This window comes from Esox lucius, chromosome 21 (genome assembly GCF_011004845.1).
Source record: "Esox lucius isolate fEsoLuc1 chromosome 21, fEsoLuc1.pri, whole genome shotgun sequence".
Lineage (NCBI taxonomy): Eukaryota > Metazoa > Chordata > Actinopteri > Esociformes > Esocidae > Esox > Esox lucius.
This window is the reverse complement of record NC_047589.1, coordinates 30,864,838-30,881,550: the sequence shown is the minus strand read 5'-3', so window position 1 is coordinate 30,881,550 and position 16,713 is coordinate 30,864,838. Positions and strand designations below refer to the sequence as shown.

At 41.1% G+C, this 16,713-nt stretch overlaps 1 protein-coding gene across 2 annotated transcripts in view; it reads left to right on the top strand.

Moving 5' to 3' along the window:
• The first annotated feature begins 560 nt into the window (after positions 1 to 560).
• plod2 (procollagen-lysine, 2-oxoglutarate 5-dioxygenase 2) overlaps positions 561 to 16,713 on the top strand; it is a 49,566-nt gene continuing 33,413 nt past the window's right edge. For both annotated transcript variants that reach the window (XM_029116328.2, XM_029116327.2), the window contains exon 1: positions 561 to 997. In XM_029116328.2, the coding sequence (XP_028972161.2) occupies positions 898 to 997 (100 nt within the window). In that variant the 5' untranslated portion in view covers positions 561 to 897. The remainder of the gene's footprint in view (positions 998 to 16,713) is intronic.

The window sequence follows — 16,713 nt, the reverse complement described above, 5'->3', positions numbered from 1 at the left end:
AGACTACCAGCGCTTGACTTCAGTGTCTTGGGATAAAGTGCAGGAGCTGACAAAACGCACATTAGACTATGTTCATCAAAATGTGTGTGTTAATACGGCTTGTTCCATTAAAGTAGCTTATCCTAGACGGCTCTTTTGCCTGAAGAGGGAACAGGAACGCTGTTTACATTCAGTTTACATTTAAAAAACTAATTTGTATATTTCGGAAAAGTTTGAGAAACACACTTAATTCCACTTTAGTCGTTTGTAAGAGTTTATTTTATTCCCCTAAGCAATTTGAGTCTGAAAATAAGTGGCATTTCTGTAGGTACCGATGAGAGATAAAGAAAGTCTTGTTAACGAAACCCCTGGTGTATTTCAATCCAATTTAGAGAGGGGGATGTGTGAGAGGGAGCCGGGGTGGGGTTCTTACATTAGTGCGTTAGGGGGGTTGTCAAACAACTGTACTGTTCAATCACACGTTCGCACCGAGCGTCATCACCACCTGGCAAGTGTTGAGTTCCTGACTCCATTATCTCTCAACCTCTCACCCTCATTCAGCCATCATGCAACACTACTGGAAAAAAGTACCAAGTGGCTACAGCTGCAATTAAGGAACCCCGCCTTTAACGCGCTGTTCTTTCTCTAAATTACAGTATTTATTCCAGTTGTCCCTCACGCGACTAACTCAACAAGCTACTCTCCCTCTCTCTCGCAAACTCAGGCGGTAGTGGGGCTGAATCTTTTTTTATTATTTCATTATCGCGAGAGGAGAGTCCGTAAATCGCCGACCCCGAAGCGGGGGTCCTGACCAGTAGCTCAGAGAAGCCCAGCGCGGAGGAAAGCAACGGTCCAGTGAGTCGCCCAACCCCTGCTCCTTAACAAGGAACTGTCTGCCCTCACCAACACGCCACAGACATGGAGTATCTCAAGTTGTTTTTTTTAATTTGTTTATCCTGGGCACAGATTATTTCTAATGTCCAGTCATCCGACAGCAATCAACAGCCAATTCCAGCAGGTAAGCGGTTAAAGCTACAATTATAAAACTGTTCTGGTCCAATGTAGCCAACACGTTTTACATGAAAATGGCAGATTTTGGCTACTTTTGTCAAATACTCAAATTATATTTGTCAAATTCATAATAATTCATAATTAATTGAATGCACTTTAGTGGGCTATTTTACAAAATAGGCTATTACATAATTTGTTCGCGTTTTTGTGGTATTCAATCGAAATCGCTGTTCATCCTGCTGATCCAGTTGACCCTTCAGAACTGTAATTGCGACAACATGACGAAGTTACGTGAAGAATCGCAGGCTCTTTCTGCCAATGCCGGTGGGAAAAGGAAGCCGAGTGTTCGCCAAGTGCTACGTGATGATGTCGAAATTACATGATAACGTTATTTTACTTTCTATGAAAGAGAAAACAAAACATCAGCGGTTCATCACGTCTTAGCGGTATTGACTGGTGGACTGTGTGGGTGACGCACAGAGCTTTCATTTGAAGTTTTTTGCAGTTTATCAACTTATGTGGAATCCAGAGAATAATCATAAAACAATTAAAACATTATAACACAGACCTTATCAGGCCAATAACAGCCCTTCTGTATAATCTTTGATAAACAAACAAACAGTCTGTATATGTTTTCACAGACCTTGGGGTCCTTGTTATATGGCTGTGCTATGAATGGTGCTCATTCAACTGTAGTTTTCTCTGGGTCCACCACAACCTTCTGTGGAGGTCTGGAAACTGATGGCACAGGAGCCGGGGCAATATCAACCTACCACACTAGTCACATTATAATTTATGTCACCATTATAATTTATGTCTCTTATGCAGAGCGACGTACAGTATAGGGCATTTGTTTTAATACTTTTCTTTTGTACTGGTCCCACATGGGTATTGAACCCACAACCATGGCGATGCCATCCAACCCGTCACCGGTTTCCCCAACACTCCTACATAATCGTTTCACCCTGCGGCGTCCCCAGGAGTCCTCCTGCGTGGCCGGAACTCCCCCCCCTGGTTTGGGAGGGGCCGTGACAGTTCACTGGAAAACAGGAGTCTGATGCCAAATGACAGCAGATATGCCGCTTCATTGTCCGTGCTGATTGTCTTTCGTCTAATTGGAAACATTTTCCAGTGATGTCAAAGTTTCAGCTCACTTTAACTTTTGAAGTTTGACCAAAAAGTGTCGACCATTTTCTGGGTTGGGACACGTCATCTCAGTTGTCCATCTGTGACTCCCGTTGAGAAGGCATGTAGGTCGAGCACACTGAGAAAAGTAATATAAAACCATATTTATTTCACCAAATTTCTTATTTATAGTTAGTGGTGGACCATGTTATCTAAAGTTCACCGTTTAAATAAAACTAAACCATGTATTACATTTCATCTTGGCCAATACATAAAAATGACTAGAACCCCTGTTTGGGCACCTTTCCCATGCAAGGATAAAAGCGCTGAGCTGGGAATTAGACAGGAGATTACTTTGGAGGGGATTTTAAACCATCCATTCATACAGCACCTTATTGTCATAGAGATGAATTTTGGTTTTATTCCAGAAAATCCTTTGATTTAAAAAAATGCTTTTTAGTGTTGTGCATTTGGTTGTCTTTATGCAAATCCTTTTGTCTATTGTCATGGTGAGGACCCATCTAATAATGGTGAAGTTATCCCATATGTTTCTAGGTTTCAAGGTTTATTTGTCAAATGCACCGAACAACACAGCGTCATCCTGTACAATGAAATTCTTCTGACATGGCACCCAACAACTACGTAGTGAGAGTTAAGAAGAAGATATATAAGACATAACACTGTATACTTGCAGCAGTTAAAAAAAAAGAGTACTGTAAACAAGCAGCAATCTGGGTAGTATTATTGAACATTGTAGATATGGCAAGTATGGCAGTAATATACATAAAACATCTTACTAGGAGCAATTTGGACGAATAATTGAATATTATAGATACATATGAATGTAATAAGCTTATGAATGGTGGCATAGCACACTATAACTAAGTAATGAGAATTAAGAAGAAAAATATATACACAGCAAAAAAATTACACATCCCATAATGACACCATAAAGTATTTGAAATGATCCCATTTGACACCATAATGTGTATGAAGAGATCCCATATGACATTATAAAATGTATGAAGTGATCCCTTATGACATCATAATGTGTATGAAGAGATCCCATATGACATTATAAAATGTATGAAGTGATCCCTTATGACATCATAATGTGTATGAAGAGATCCCATATGACATTATAAAATGTATGAAGTGATCCCTTATGACATCAGAATGTGTATGAAGGGAACCCATATGACGTCATAATGTGTATTTCTCCCTCATTTCTACCACTTTCAAAAACATATAGTTACTGTATTATAAATGTAATCATTACGTTTCTTTGCCAATATTCATTTTTAAATGGTGGGTTTTTATTTAGTCAGATGCCACACTTTATGTCTTGGCGTGCAGTTTGAAAGAAGTGTCTAGTTGTTCTTAGCTCAATTACTGGAAAACTATGGGACAGTTACATGCTTACACAAATATGCTAGCAATGCCCCCCATGTCTCACCCATGGAGCTTGGCTTTACTAGGGGAAGGCCTGAGGATTAGCCCGGTACTTTATTATTCTAGCCAAGGATAACAGAACTGTTCTACAGAACCGGTATTTAGACCCTATATACAACACAACCCCCCCCCCCCCTCAGTAAACCTGAAAGTGTCACTAAATTGCTCTGTCAATTTCTCTGGAATTATTTCAGTTAAATGCAGCTTTGTAGGCCTGTAAAACAGAAGCCTTAACTACAGCCATGTGTGTTGGTAGTACATTGTCATGACTGCTGTGTGTTTGGGTGTGTTCTAGTGCCAACAGTACACCTGACAATACGCGGTTGGGGACTGGCCACCCCAGAGCCTGGCTCCTCTCTAGATTTCTTCCTGGGGTCCTACCTTTTTTTTATTTTTTTGGCAACATTTTGTGCTGTATTATCTTGTAGGATTTAAGACTTTGGGACAAGTGTGTTAGTTTTGATTTAGCATGCAAGAATACCCTTAAATACATTTAGTGATGATGAGGACCTTGATCTACTTCACCAGCGTCCGATGAACCTCTCTGCATCGTTTTCATGTGTCTGCAACCAGTTTGAAACCAGTTGCTGTCTAGTGTCTCTGCAATGCCTGGAAATCTACAGAAACAGCTAGTGTCCTCGAGTTCACGAGACCCAGGGGACGTAGATAGAGGCCTTCACTGCCAATATCACAACCCTTCCCCTTCGACATCGCTGGGTTGTGGTGGAGCAAGGGCTGCATGTGGGATTATACACAGGATGACCAGGATGATGACCTGTAGAGACCATAGAGAATGTAGGTAGGGAGGAGGAGGAAAGTGAGAAAGGAGAAAAAAGTAAGCGGGAGCAGTAGAGGAGAAAGAGGAGTGGAACAAAGGGAGGGAGGAGGAGAGGGAGATGAGGAGAGGGAAGAGAGATCAAGGAGGATGAGAATATGAGGAGGAAAGGAAGAGAAGTTTATGCAGGTTGAATTCAAACAGACAAGATAAAACAGGTTGAATTCAACCACAGACAAGATAATACAGGTTGAATTCAAACAGACAAGATAATACAGGTTGAATTCAAACAGACAAGATAAAACAGATTGAATTCAAACAGACAAGATAATACAGGTTGAATTCAACCACAGACAAGATAAAACAGGTTGAATTCAAACAGACAAGATAATACAGGTTGAATTCAACCACAGACAAGACTATGCAGGTTGAATTCAACCACAGACAAGACTATGCAGGTTGAATTCAAACACAGACAAGATTCTGCAGGTTGAATTCAAACACAGACAAGATTCTGCAGGTTGAATTCAACCACAGACAAGACTATGCAGGTTGAATTCAACCACAGACAAGACTATGTGACCACAGACATGCATACACCCGACCATAATAGGTGGTATTGTAGCTGTTTAAGTTTAATTACTGTTTTAGTGTTTAACTGAACCATAGAAAACGTAGACACCTTAGCAACGGATGGCTTCTAGAATCTTCTTTGAGAACCTGCTCATCTGTATCAGAGCAAGTCAGTTCAATTAGGACCAACATGCAACGGATGGTAGGCATTTCAATGATATAGCTAATTGTGATGGAAATTCCATATATCGACACTCGGAGTAAGAAACACAGAGACAAAGTTCTCTTTGTACATTCGAAAAGTTTTATTAACTATTATGCACATATGAGAGACACGTCAACCGCTTACACACACATAATCGTCTGAGGAGTCTCTGACTCAATATAGCTCATTCAACCGTATATATCGCATAGAAAAAGGGGTGTGGTAAGATGCTGCCATCGGTCTTGTCACATAAGAGTTTACCCAAAGGGCGGGCTGTCCCCCCACCTTATCCTTCTCAACTCCTGAGGAGACACAATGTCTGGATAGTCAACAGAGACACTAAAGGGTTATACAGATTTACGAGTACCCCTCTAATCCACCCGTGCCAGTCAAGGATGTCTCCTATTCAAACACCAGACCCCTCTCGGCATCTTTAACTAGTAACTCATTCATACATGTATAGGACGACAAAGAATACATCCTTCTTCTAGGCAGAAATACCTAATAATCCTCTGATATTATACAGACATGTGTGTCACAATCAAAGTAAAGATTTACATACCAGCCAATAGAAAGACAGACATTTCTCAAATGCACCTTAGTTCAAAATTTCCATAACACTAATGCACAAGAACCCTGTCAAGTAGGAGCCCTGAAAGTCTCTGCCCATTGGTCTACATCTAGGCCCCTAAATGGAAGTGGCGAGGAAGCCCAGAGGACCAGGGTGCTGTCTTACATCTTTACTCTGAAAAACCAACGGTTTGGTGCCAGAGATGGTTGGTTTGTAATAACGTTTGTGTTTAATGATAATGGATGAGGGTTGGAGAATCTCCGACTGGATGAGAATAGCGGATGGGGGTTGGAATGTCTGAATGGATGACAGCAGGCAATGAAGGTTGTAAACCTGGATAAGTGTTGGAGGTTGAAGCATCTCAAACCGGATGACAGTAGGAGATGAGGATTGGGGTTTTGTTCAGGGTTCAGCAGCTGTCATCCCATGTTCTGTTTCTCCTCATGCAGCTACACAGGAAGGCTGCCCTTAGTTACACATTACACTCCACTTCCTACATAGTCCAGTGCCTTTGACCAGGGTCGTTCACTACAGAGAGCACCAACAATATGTCTTCAAAGAAATGCATGAGTTACAAATGTATTTCACCCATTAAACTTCTCTTAAAAAATAAGTGCACGTTCCGTTAAGCGGCACATTTGTTACATTTGTCACATCTTTGTATAGGAGCTGTTCTCTGAAGACGTTCACACGGAGATCGAAAGGAAACTCCACCACGAGTCCACCTCCGTCCTCCAATGCACGGGCTGTTGGTTGACAACCGGACTGCACAACCAACCTTCTGCTGACAAACCTAGCTGGCAGACCAAGCCTGTAATTGTTCTCCTTGGCACTTTGTCAGGTGTCACCGCAGCCTTGATTCGAGCGCTCCCTCTCTCTAAACATATATGCTTGGCTCTCCCCATATTCACTGTTGTTGTTAGTGGTGTTTGTGGCATTTCTCCGTCAACCATCAGATCTGATGTGATTGCTGCAGTAGCAGACAGGGTATTCCCATGACCCTGCAACCAATAAGGACTAAAGCTAGCCCGACATTATACGTGTCAGGTTGGCAGCGCAGTTTCCACTGTTCACCGTAGAGAAATTCTCCCTCTTCATTGCTTCTTTTCAAAGTTTGAATCTCACTTAGCTTTCATCCCAAATGGGACAATGTCTGCCAATAAAGTGCAGTACTTCTTCACTACTTCACGATTTCCATTTGGACGACTGTGTCCTCCCCTCTTCAGAGCGCTTGTCCCTTTAGTCCCCCGAAGACATTTCCAGTCTCAGTTTTTGAGTGATGGAAGATGATGAAAGGGCGTTGCTGTTAGGCTCCGGTATTAATGGTCATTACTGTAGTTACAGATTTATTTCATCTGGCTGGCACACCACACACTTCTTCAGTAAGTTGGATTCACAGAGGATTTATATTTACGTCATTTAGCAAACTCTCTTCCTCTTCATACCCAGAGAAATTAGGACTATGTGCTTGGCTCAAGGGCACAACAACAGTTTTCCCTCGGATACAAACCTGTGACCTCTTGGTTGCTAGCCCAATTAACAAGAAGACAGTGAAAAGATGGATGCATTTGTCTTATTTCAGATAGTAATTTACATAGCTTAGACAAGTTTAGAACATATCATAGAGCAAATAGTCCATTAAGCTACTGTCCCATTATTTGTGGTACCCTGATGTTTAGACCAAAGACGCTAGTTGCCACTGGGCTGTCACAGAGTCTCTGGTCCAGAATATGGTCAGTGTAGGCTGATACGATCGTTGATAATGGAGGAAATAAATGCTATCAATTTGTGGTGATCGGGTTGCTTTGAGTAGACATTTTAAGCGATGTTCTCCAATGAAATCACAAAGATTCAGTTATGATGCAATTGTCTTTCAGTCAAGGCCCTCCTTAGCTAATTAGGGAGATTTAGCTGAGGCCCTTCCACCTCCCAACCAAATATTTTATTGTCCACCTTCTTGATGGCTGGGAGAAAACATATGCAAATGTTATACAAATGTTCCCATAGGGCAGAGAAAATATTGAGCAACTTTATGAAAAAAGTCAAACAATTCTACTCATGCTATTACACAGGAGAGTGGCTGTCCATATTTGTCCATAATCGCCCAAAGTTTATATAACCGGACAGAATAGTTACCTATCACAAATTGTTTACTGACTTGGTTTATTGTGACTGTCAGTGACTGAGGTGACACCATCTTTAGAAAGAGACCTGATGTGCTCCGCTACTCATGGCCAATCGTAGACTAAGGTTGAGAAACTGATGGACAGACCGAAAATAAATTTGTGACGGGTTGTCCCTGCTTTTAGATGTTCTTCAAAAATGGTCGTAGCAGGTTCACAGAATAATGGCTGGTGTGAAAGGCGTCTGCCAGATCCGTGACCCATCAGAACCTTTGAGTTGGTTCTGTTTGCCTGGCCACAACAAGGTAATTCTATTAGCTTAATGCGCTTAGTCTTAATTGTCGTTGTTCTCCCTGATAGGAATACCGAATGACATCGAGTCATTTAATGGACGCCCTTTCTCTTTTTCCACCTCGTAATTGTTATTCCGCTCCGGGAAAAATAAATAAGGGACCGGTTTGGTCCGGGTCTCCGATTTGGCTGCAGGGAGAGCGACTCAAGAGTTATTGCTTGGGCAGATGCTGCCTGATGATGTCATACAACGTTGGTAAGGTTTAGTTCTTTGTGGGTTGGACAGGGATGTGAAGTCCCCATCTGTGGTCTTCTGCCCGGCCCGCTGGTTGATGGACAAGCTACATGGTCCTGAGCATTAGGGTATGGCTCTGTTTCAGCCATTGTGGAAGGAAGCTGTCCTGGCCCATAAGAAAGAGCTCCAGTTGATATGCAGCTGAAATAATATCTGACTAACAAACTCCCAGTATGCATTTCCTGTGATCGGTGTATTCCGATCAAGCCCAGCCCTCCTTGAGGCTGTGAGTGTGTATATGAAGCCTTACCTAGTAGATAAAGACTCACTGCATTGACTCATAAAGCCTTACCTAGTAGATATAGACTCACTGCATTGACTCCTAAAGCCTTACCTAGTAAAGACTCACTCACTGCATTGACTCATAAAGCATTACCTAGTAGATAAAGACTCACTGCATTGACTCATAAAGCATTACCTAGTAGATAAAGACTCACTGCATTGACTCCTAAAGCCTTACCTGGTAAAAACTCACGGCATTGACTCATAAAGCCACCTAGTTGACATAGACTCACTGCTTTGACTCATAAAGCCACCTAGTAGATTATGACTCACTGCATTGACTCCTAAAGCATTACCTAGTAGATAAAGACTCACTGCATTGACTCCTAAAGCCTTACCTGGTAAAAACTCACGGCATTGACTCATAAAGCCACCTAGTTGACATAGACTCACTGCTTTGACTCATAAAGCCACCTAGTAGATAATGACTCACTGCATTGACTCCTAAAGCCTTACGTAGTAGATAAAGACTCACTGCATTGACTCCTAAAACCTTACCTGGTAAAGACTCACGGCATTGACTCATAAAGCCACCTAGTATACATAGACTCATTGCTTTGACTCATGAAGCCACCTAGTAGATAAAGACTAACTGCATTGACTCCTAAAGCCTTACGTAGTAGATAAAGACTCACTGCATTGACTCCTAAAGCCTTACCTGGTAAAGACTCACGGCATTGACTCATAAAGCCACCTAGTATACATAGACTCATTGCTTTGACTCATGAAGCCACCTAGTAGATAATGACTCACTGCATTGACTCCTAAAGCCTTACGTAGTAGATAAAGACTCACTGCATTGACTTCTAAAGCCTTACCTGGTAAAGACTCACTCACGGCATTGACTCATAAATCCACCTAGTTGACATTGACTCACTGCTTTGACTCATAAAGCCACCTAGTAGATAATGACTCACTGCATTGACTCCTAAAGCCTTACGTAGTAGATAAAGACTCACTGCATTGACTTCTAAAGCCTTACCTGGTAAAGACTCACTCACGGCATTGACTCATAAATCCACCTAGTTGACATTGACTCACTGCTTTGACTCATAAAGCCACCTATTAGATAAAGACTAACTGCATTGACTTCTAAAGCCTTACATATTAGATAAAGACTCACTGTTTTAACTCATCCAGCCTTACCTAGAAGGTAACGTCTCTGAAAGTAACGGCTTTGACTCATGGAGCGTCACCCAGTATGTTTGTGTTTTACAGACATGTGAATGGCACCAGATTCTCTATATATGGCACCACTTTTGACGAAGACCTTTAAGGCTCTCTGACAGAAACAGGCTGCAATTTGGGATGGGTTTGTCTGAATGGGTGATTGTTAGGTGAACAGGAATGTCTGCACTTCCACTGGATCACAGGTACCATAACTATAAATGGGGCGCCAACTGCTGCTTGTGGCTACATTAAAATTCTTCCAATTTTAAGCGATGTGGCTTTTTTCTCTGGTGTAATACTAGGGTGGGCAGTGGTTCAGTCTGAGAGAGATGAAAGAGAGAATGGGGGGTGTGGGGAGAGAGAGCGAAAGAACGAGTGAGCGCGTGTGCGTGTGTGGGGTTTGTCAGGTTTGTGTTGAGGCGGTGTATGTTCACCAAGACCAGAAAACCTTGAAAATCTCAACCAGTGGCAATATGTACAAAAGAGGGCATATATGTGATTATTTTAAACTCGTGATTAAATAGTGCCGAATTGAACAAGAACACAATGGATTGGTGATGAAAGAGCAGCCTCAACAATGTTTAGATTTCCAGCAGCATATCAACTGAATCAATGGCTTGAATGTATTTATGTCTGTATGTGAATGCCAGCTGTGGGTCCACTGGTGTCGTCATGTGATCCTCCCGTTGGAGTGGTACGTTCCTGTGGAGCTGTATTTCAGTTAAAAAACAAGTATAAAATGTCCACTTTGACATTTCTGACGTAATTTTCCTATACTAAGAAATGTCCAAATATGTCACGTCTTTCTTCTCTCCCTGCAGCTCTTCTTTTTCCCCCATCCATCCCTTCTTTCTATTTTTCTCTCCTTTTTCACGCCTTTCTGTCTTGTTGGTTGAATATGTTTCCTGTTTGTCCTGAATCATGCAGACAGGAAGACTGATAGATAAACTGACCGACAGACTCAAGAACTAATCATTCACCACCTTCGTCTACCGAAGGTTTCCAGCTTTGAAGGTACAAAAGCAGGGAATCACAGAAGTATCTCGAAGGTCCAGCACAGCTTCCTGTCTACGCCACTGTACGTCTGTGTGCCAATAGCTCTGTAAAAGTGTCCTGCTGCTGTTTATCCAGGGACTCAGTCAGGCCTGTCCAGTAAAATGCCCAGACCACTGGCAAGAAATTTAGAAAACGTCTTATCCAATGTAATACAACCATCTGCAACAGCTTTCTCAATAAAATTGTCACCCATACATTTTGCTTTGAACTACAACAGACTCTTAATCCGATTGCCCCAATTGCATTTCTTTTTTTTCACAAAGTGAATTGTGTGTCATCTTGGTCAGTCAGCTGGGGGACCAGGCCATTTTACCTGGCTAGTACCAGATTTCCTGCTGTTATCTAAAAATACACTTAAATCATTCTGATTCCCAAATCCAGTTTAGGAAGCCAAAGCAGAGACGGATTTAGAGTCAGAGACAGACAACCTTTTATAACAGTAACAGTGTTTATTTAGCAGAAGCCCAGCCAGTAACTCAAAGCTTGTCGGACAGTAAAAGTTTACCTAGACGTCGTGGCCTCTATGCAACAGTAAACATTCAGCCTGGGAGCCCATTCTCAGAGCTGCGGTTACAGCGATACGTTCCAAACTGCACCCAAATCCTTTAATGCGGAAAACTACTTTTGACCCTTTTGGACTTGGATTAAATGCAGTGCACTATGAAGTGGAGCAGGTGTCATTGAGGATGTGGAGCAGGGCAGAGGGGCAGCATTCCTCTCCTTCTGTGGGCTTGCTCCTTATCGACCTGTCAGACACAATCTGCTCAGTGTAGACTAGAAACTTATACTACTAAATTGCTTAATTCAAAAGCTGTTATCTCTTTCTCTTCATCTCCCTCCCTCTGTCTCTCCTTATTCCCTCTCCCTGTGCCTCTTTCCATGTCTCTCCCTCTGTCTGTCCCTCCTTATTCCCTCTCCCTGTGCCTCTTTCCATGTCTCTCCCTCTGTCTGTCCCTCCTTATTCCCTCTCCCTGTGCCTCTTTCCATGTCTCTCCCTCTTTCCATGTCCTCCTTATTCCCTCTCCCTGTGCCTCTTTCCATGTTTCTCCCTCTTGTCCTCTCCCAAGTGAAAATTATTCTCTCGATCTCACAATGTCCAATTCACAATTATACATATGATACAATTTATATTTATACCGATAATAAAAACACTACATGGAACCCGCTGCCCGTATATAATAAATACACTACATGGAACCCGCTGCCCGTATATATTAAAACACTACATGGAACCCGCTGCCCGTATATAATAAAACACTACATGGAACCCGCTGCCCATATATAATAAATACACTACATGGAACCCGCTGCCCATATATAATAAATACACTACATGGAACCCGCTGCCCGTATATATTAAAACACTACATGGAACCCGCTGCCCATATATAATAAATACACTACATGGAACCCGCTGCCCGTATATATTAAAACACTACATGGAACCCGCTGCCCATATATAATAAATACACTACATGGAACCCGCTGCCCGTATATAATAAATACACTACATGGAACCCGCTGCCCGTATATATTAAAACACTACATGGAACCCGCTGCCCATATATAATAAATACACTACATGGAACCCGCTGCCCGTATATAATAAATACACTACATGGAACCTGGTTTCTGTAGATAATAAATACACTACATGGAACCCGCTGCCCGTATATAATAAAAACACTACATGGTACCTGGTTCCTGTAGATAATAAATATAGTACATGGTACCTGGTTCCTGTAGATAATAAATATAGTACATGGTACCTGGTTCCTGTAGATAATAAATATAGTACATGGTACCTGGTTCCTGTAGATAATAAATATAGTACATGGTACCTGGTTCCTGTAGATAATAAATATAGTACATGGTACCTGGTTCCTGTAGATAATAAATATAGTACATGGTACCTGGTTCCTGTAGATAATAAATACAGTACATGGTACCTGGTTCCTGTAGATAATAAATACAATACATGGTACTTGGTTCATGTAGATAATAAATACAGTACACGGTACCTAATTTCTGTAGATAATAAATACAATACATGGTACTTGGTTCCTGTAGATAATAAATACAGTACATGGTACAGTACACTGAGTCATGTCCACTCATACACAGAATTTTCTGTATCTTTAACTTCAGAGTAAATCCTGATCTTTAACCTCAGAGTAAATCCTGATCTTTAACCACTGCCTTAATTATTACTAGTTTGCTCAGGAACTCATCTTTCACCACTTTCCACAGGCAAGAGTCATGGTACAGCTCAGAAAACCATGGCAAAAATAAGAGATTCCCAGAAGTTACTGGAAGGTCCAGTCTCTCGAACATAGAGGTGCTAGCTGTCTGTCTTTGCTGCCATTCTGCTGAGTGAAACATCCAGTCTATAACAGGGTCCCGCTAGTGTTTATCCTGGTGTTCAGCCAGCCCTGTCCACTGTCCTCTACCCTCCCATCTTGGATCCACTGCCCCCCCACTACTTTTCCTCCATTCACCCCCACTCTGTCTGTGGAGGTTGGCCCGCTTAGCTAGATGACATCTGTGAACTGTCTGTATGAGGCTGGCTGTCTGACTGGCTGGGTTGCTGTCTGACTGGTTGAGTTGCTGTCTGACTGGCTGGGTTGCTTTCTGACTGACTTGCTGACTGGTTGACTAACTGACTTGCTGGCCGACTGGGTGGCTGTCTGGTTGACCGGGTGGCTGCTGTGTGTTTACTTAAATGGCTGGGAATCTGGTCAATGCAACCATCACTCTGTGACAGTCTCGGCCGAGGATAGAAGGCCTAGCCAGAAGTCTGTGACTCACCCCAGTGATGTAGGAAATCAAACAGTAATGTGGACGAATAGATGTGGTTTCTGTGTTTACTGAAGTCTTACCCTGACTATGGTGGGAGGTTGACTTATGGCTGGGTGCTAGGGTGTGGGTTAGAGGTCAGCAGAGGACACGGGAAAGTCAAGCCTAGGTCACATTGATTTCTGGTGCGTGCTCAAGAGTGTCAGAGTGTGCTCAGCAGAAACCTTCTGTTGTATGTTGTAATTACATTTGAATGCTGCTATTTTTGACAAAGTCTCTCGTTTGCTAAGCGATTATTCAACTCGATTAATACTTAAAACAAATACTCTATACCTATATACCTCTCTGTCTCTCTCTCTCTCTCTCTCTATATATATATATATATATATATATATATACCTCTCTCTATATATATATCTCTCTCTCTCTCTCTCTATATATATATATATCTCTCTCTCTCTCTCTATATATATATATATATATATATATATATATATATATATATATATATATCTCTCTCTCTCTCTCTCTCTCTCTCTCTCTCTCTCTCTCTCTATATATATATATATATATATATATATATATATATATATATATATATATATATATATATATATATATATCTCTCTCTCTATATATATATATATATATATATATATACCTCTCTCTATATATATATATCTCTCTCTCTCTCTATATATATATATATATCTCTCTCTCTCTCTATATATATATATATATATATATATATATATATATATATATATATATATATCTCTCTCTCTCTCTCTCTCTCTCTCTCTCTCTCTCTCTCTCTCTATATATATATATATATATATATATATATATATATATATATATATATATATATATATATATATATACCTCTCTCTCTCTATATATATATATATATATATATATATATATATATATATATATATATATATATATATATCTCTATATATATATATATATATATATATATATATATATATATCGCTGGAAAAAGCTAACCACCTTTGCATTGGTCTCTTAATTTTAACCTCTTCTGTTCCTAACACTAAACATTCCCTTCTGACTTTTTTGGAAAGGAAAGAAAAAGGTGCAGCGGTCTCTTACTTTTTTCCGGAGCTGTATACCTTAACTTCAGGGAGTAAGGTTCTCTGTTCCTAAAGGTACATCTGGGCTAGCTGATGTCACAACAGCCTACAAGCAACCAAGCAGCCTGGCTAAAGTTGGCTAGCTTTCTAGACACAAAGAAGCTAAAGGAGGGAACTATGTACAGTAGGTAATGAGGTTTTAAAGAGCAGCGTTTAAAGGGAACAGGATGCCATACCCCCACACAGACACACACACAAACACACGCCCCCACCAGACCATTGCATGAGTGGGTTGGAATGTCCAGGGATTTCTTTAGGAGAAAGATATGATGACATCACCTTCCCTTTCTCTAGTGAAACTCTGGATCCCTGAAGAAGGGGTAGAGAATGAATGAAGACAAAGTGCCTCCTCTCTGCCTGTATTCCTGCTCTTCTGACTAGAGGGCGAAAAGGAAGAAAATATGTCTGTCTCTCACTAACCCCCCCCTCCCTCTTTCTCTCTGTAATTTCAATGATATTTGTATTCAACCTTCTTCATTGGCATGGACCAAGCTTGTTCTCATCTCTCTCACTCAATTCATAGTTTAGTCCTCTGCGGATCTGGTGGACATTTTACTGATTAGGGCAAACGTTTGACTAATGTCTGGTAGCGACACCGGTTGGCAGCGGTTGACGTCATGACGACTGCATCAGAGACGGTCAGGGGTCGGTACAGATGGACTGGCTACAGGTGACAGGACATGTTCCTAGCTCGCCCCTACAGCGGGTCTGAAACAGTTAAAATACCCAGAGTGTGATTGATGGTTTTGTCGCTGAAGGGCAGAAGCGGCGCTCGTAAATGGGGATAGACAATAAGGGCCCGACATGGCCCAGGCTTCACCTCTGTTATAAAGTTCAGAAGAATGGCCATGTAAGGGCTCTCCTGTTACAGCCAACACAGCTGTTCTGTCACACTGATTGCTAATGACTTTACCAGATACGAGAGAAATCCCACTCTCCCTCTCTTCTCCCCCCCTCCCTCACTCACCCCCCCTCCCTCACTCACCCCCCCCTTATTTCCCTATCCAGAATGTGTGCTGACTGAGCAGCCAAGCACCGTTCCAGACAGCGTATCACCCCCTCTCGTTTCTCTGGCTAGCTTTCCTTCTGACCAACTAGCTGTCCGAGCGACTGGATAGCTGTCTGTCTGACTAACTGTCCATCTGGCCTGATTGCTGTCCAATTGCCTGGTTAGCTGACTGGTTATCTGGACAGCTCTGCAACCAAGCTGGTTCTCCTGAAAAACTTAATGGTTTTACTTAGAATACTTTATTTCTGTTGCCCTCGGTCAACCTTTATGTATTAGCCACATTTTGCTTGGATATACAACTTGTAGAATTATTTCATGTGTAGTTAAATTTGTCTGGTTGTTTTCACTCACTAGTGAATGTTAGCATTTTCATTTACAGGGATCCAAATGATTTGTAGTGAAGATCCTCACAACAGTCTCCAGTAATGCTCTCACAGGTTAACTAGTGAGACTGTTTTGTGAGTCAGACTAAAATATACATTTTTATATTTCAGCCTCCTCACTTAGTTGGCTGTCATGTAAAAATACATAGTAACTACAGTCAGGTTGGACAAGAGCCTTAACACTACTGCCACAATCAGTTATATCAGTTAGATTGCAAATATATATAAATAAATATATATATATATATATATATATATATATATATATATATATATATTTATATTATATTTATTTATATATATATATATATATATATATATATATATATATATATATATATATATATATATATATATATATATATATACACACCCACACAGCTCTGGAAAAAATTAAGAGTGTCTGTTAAATTCCAACACAGGCACACCTCAATTTACTTAATGAGGTACAGATTAC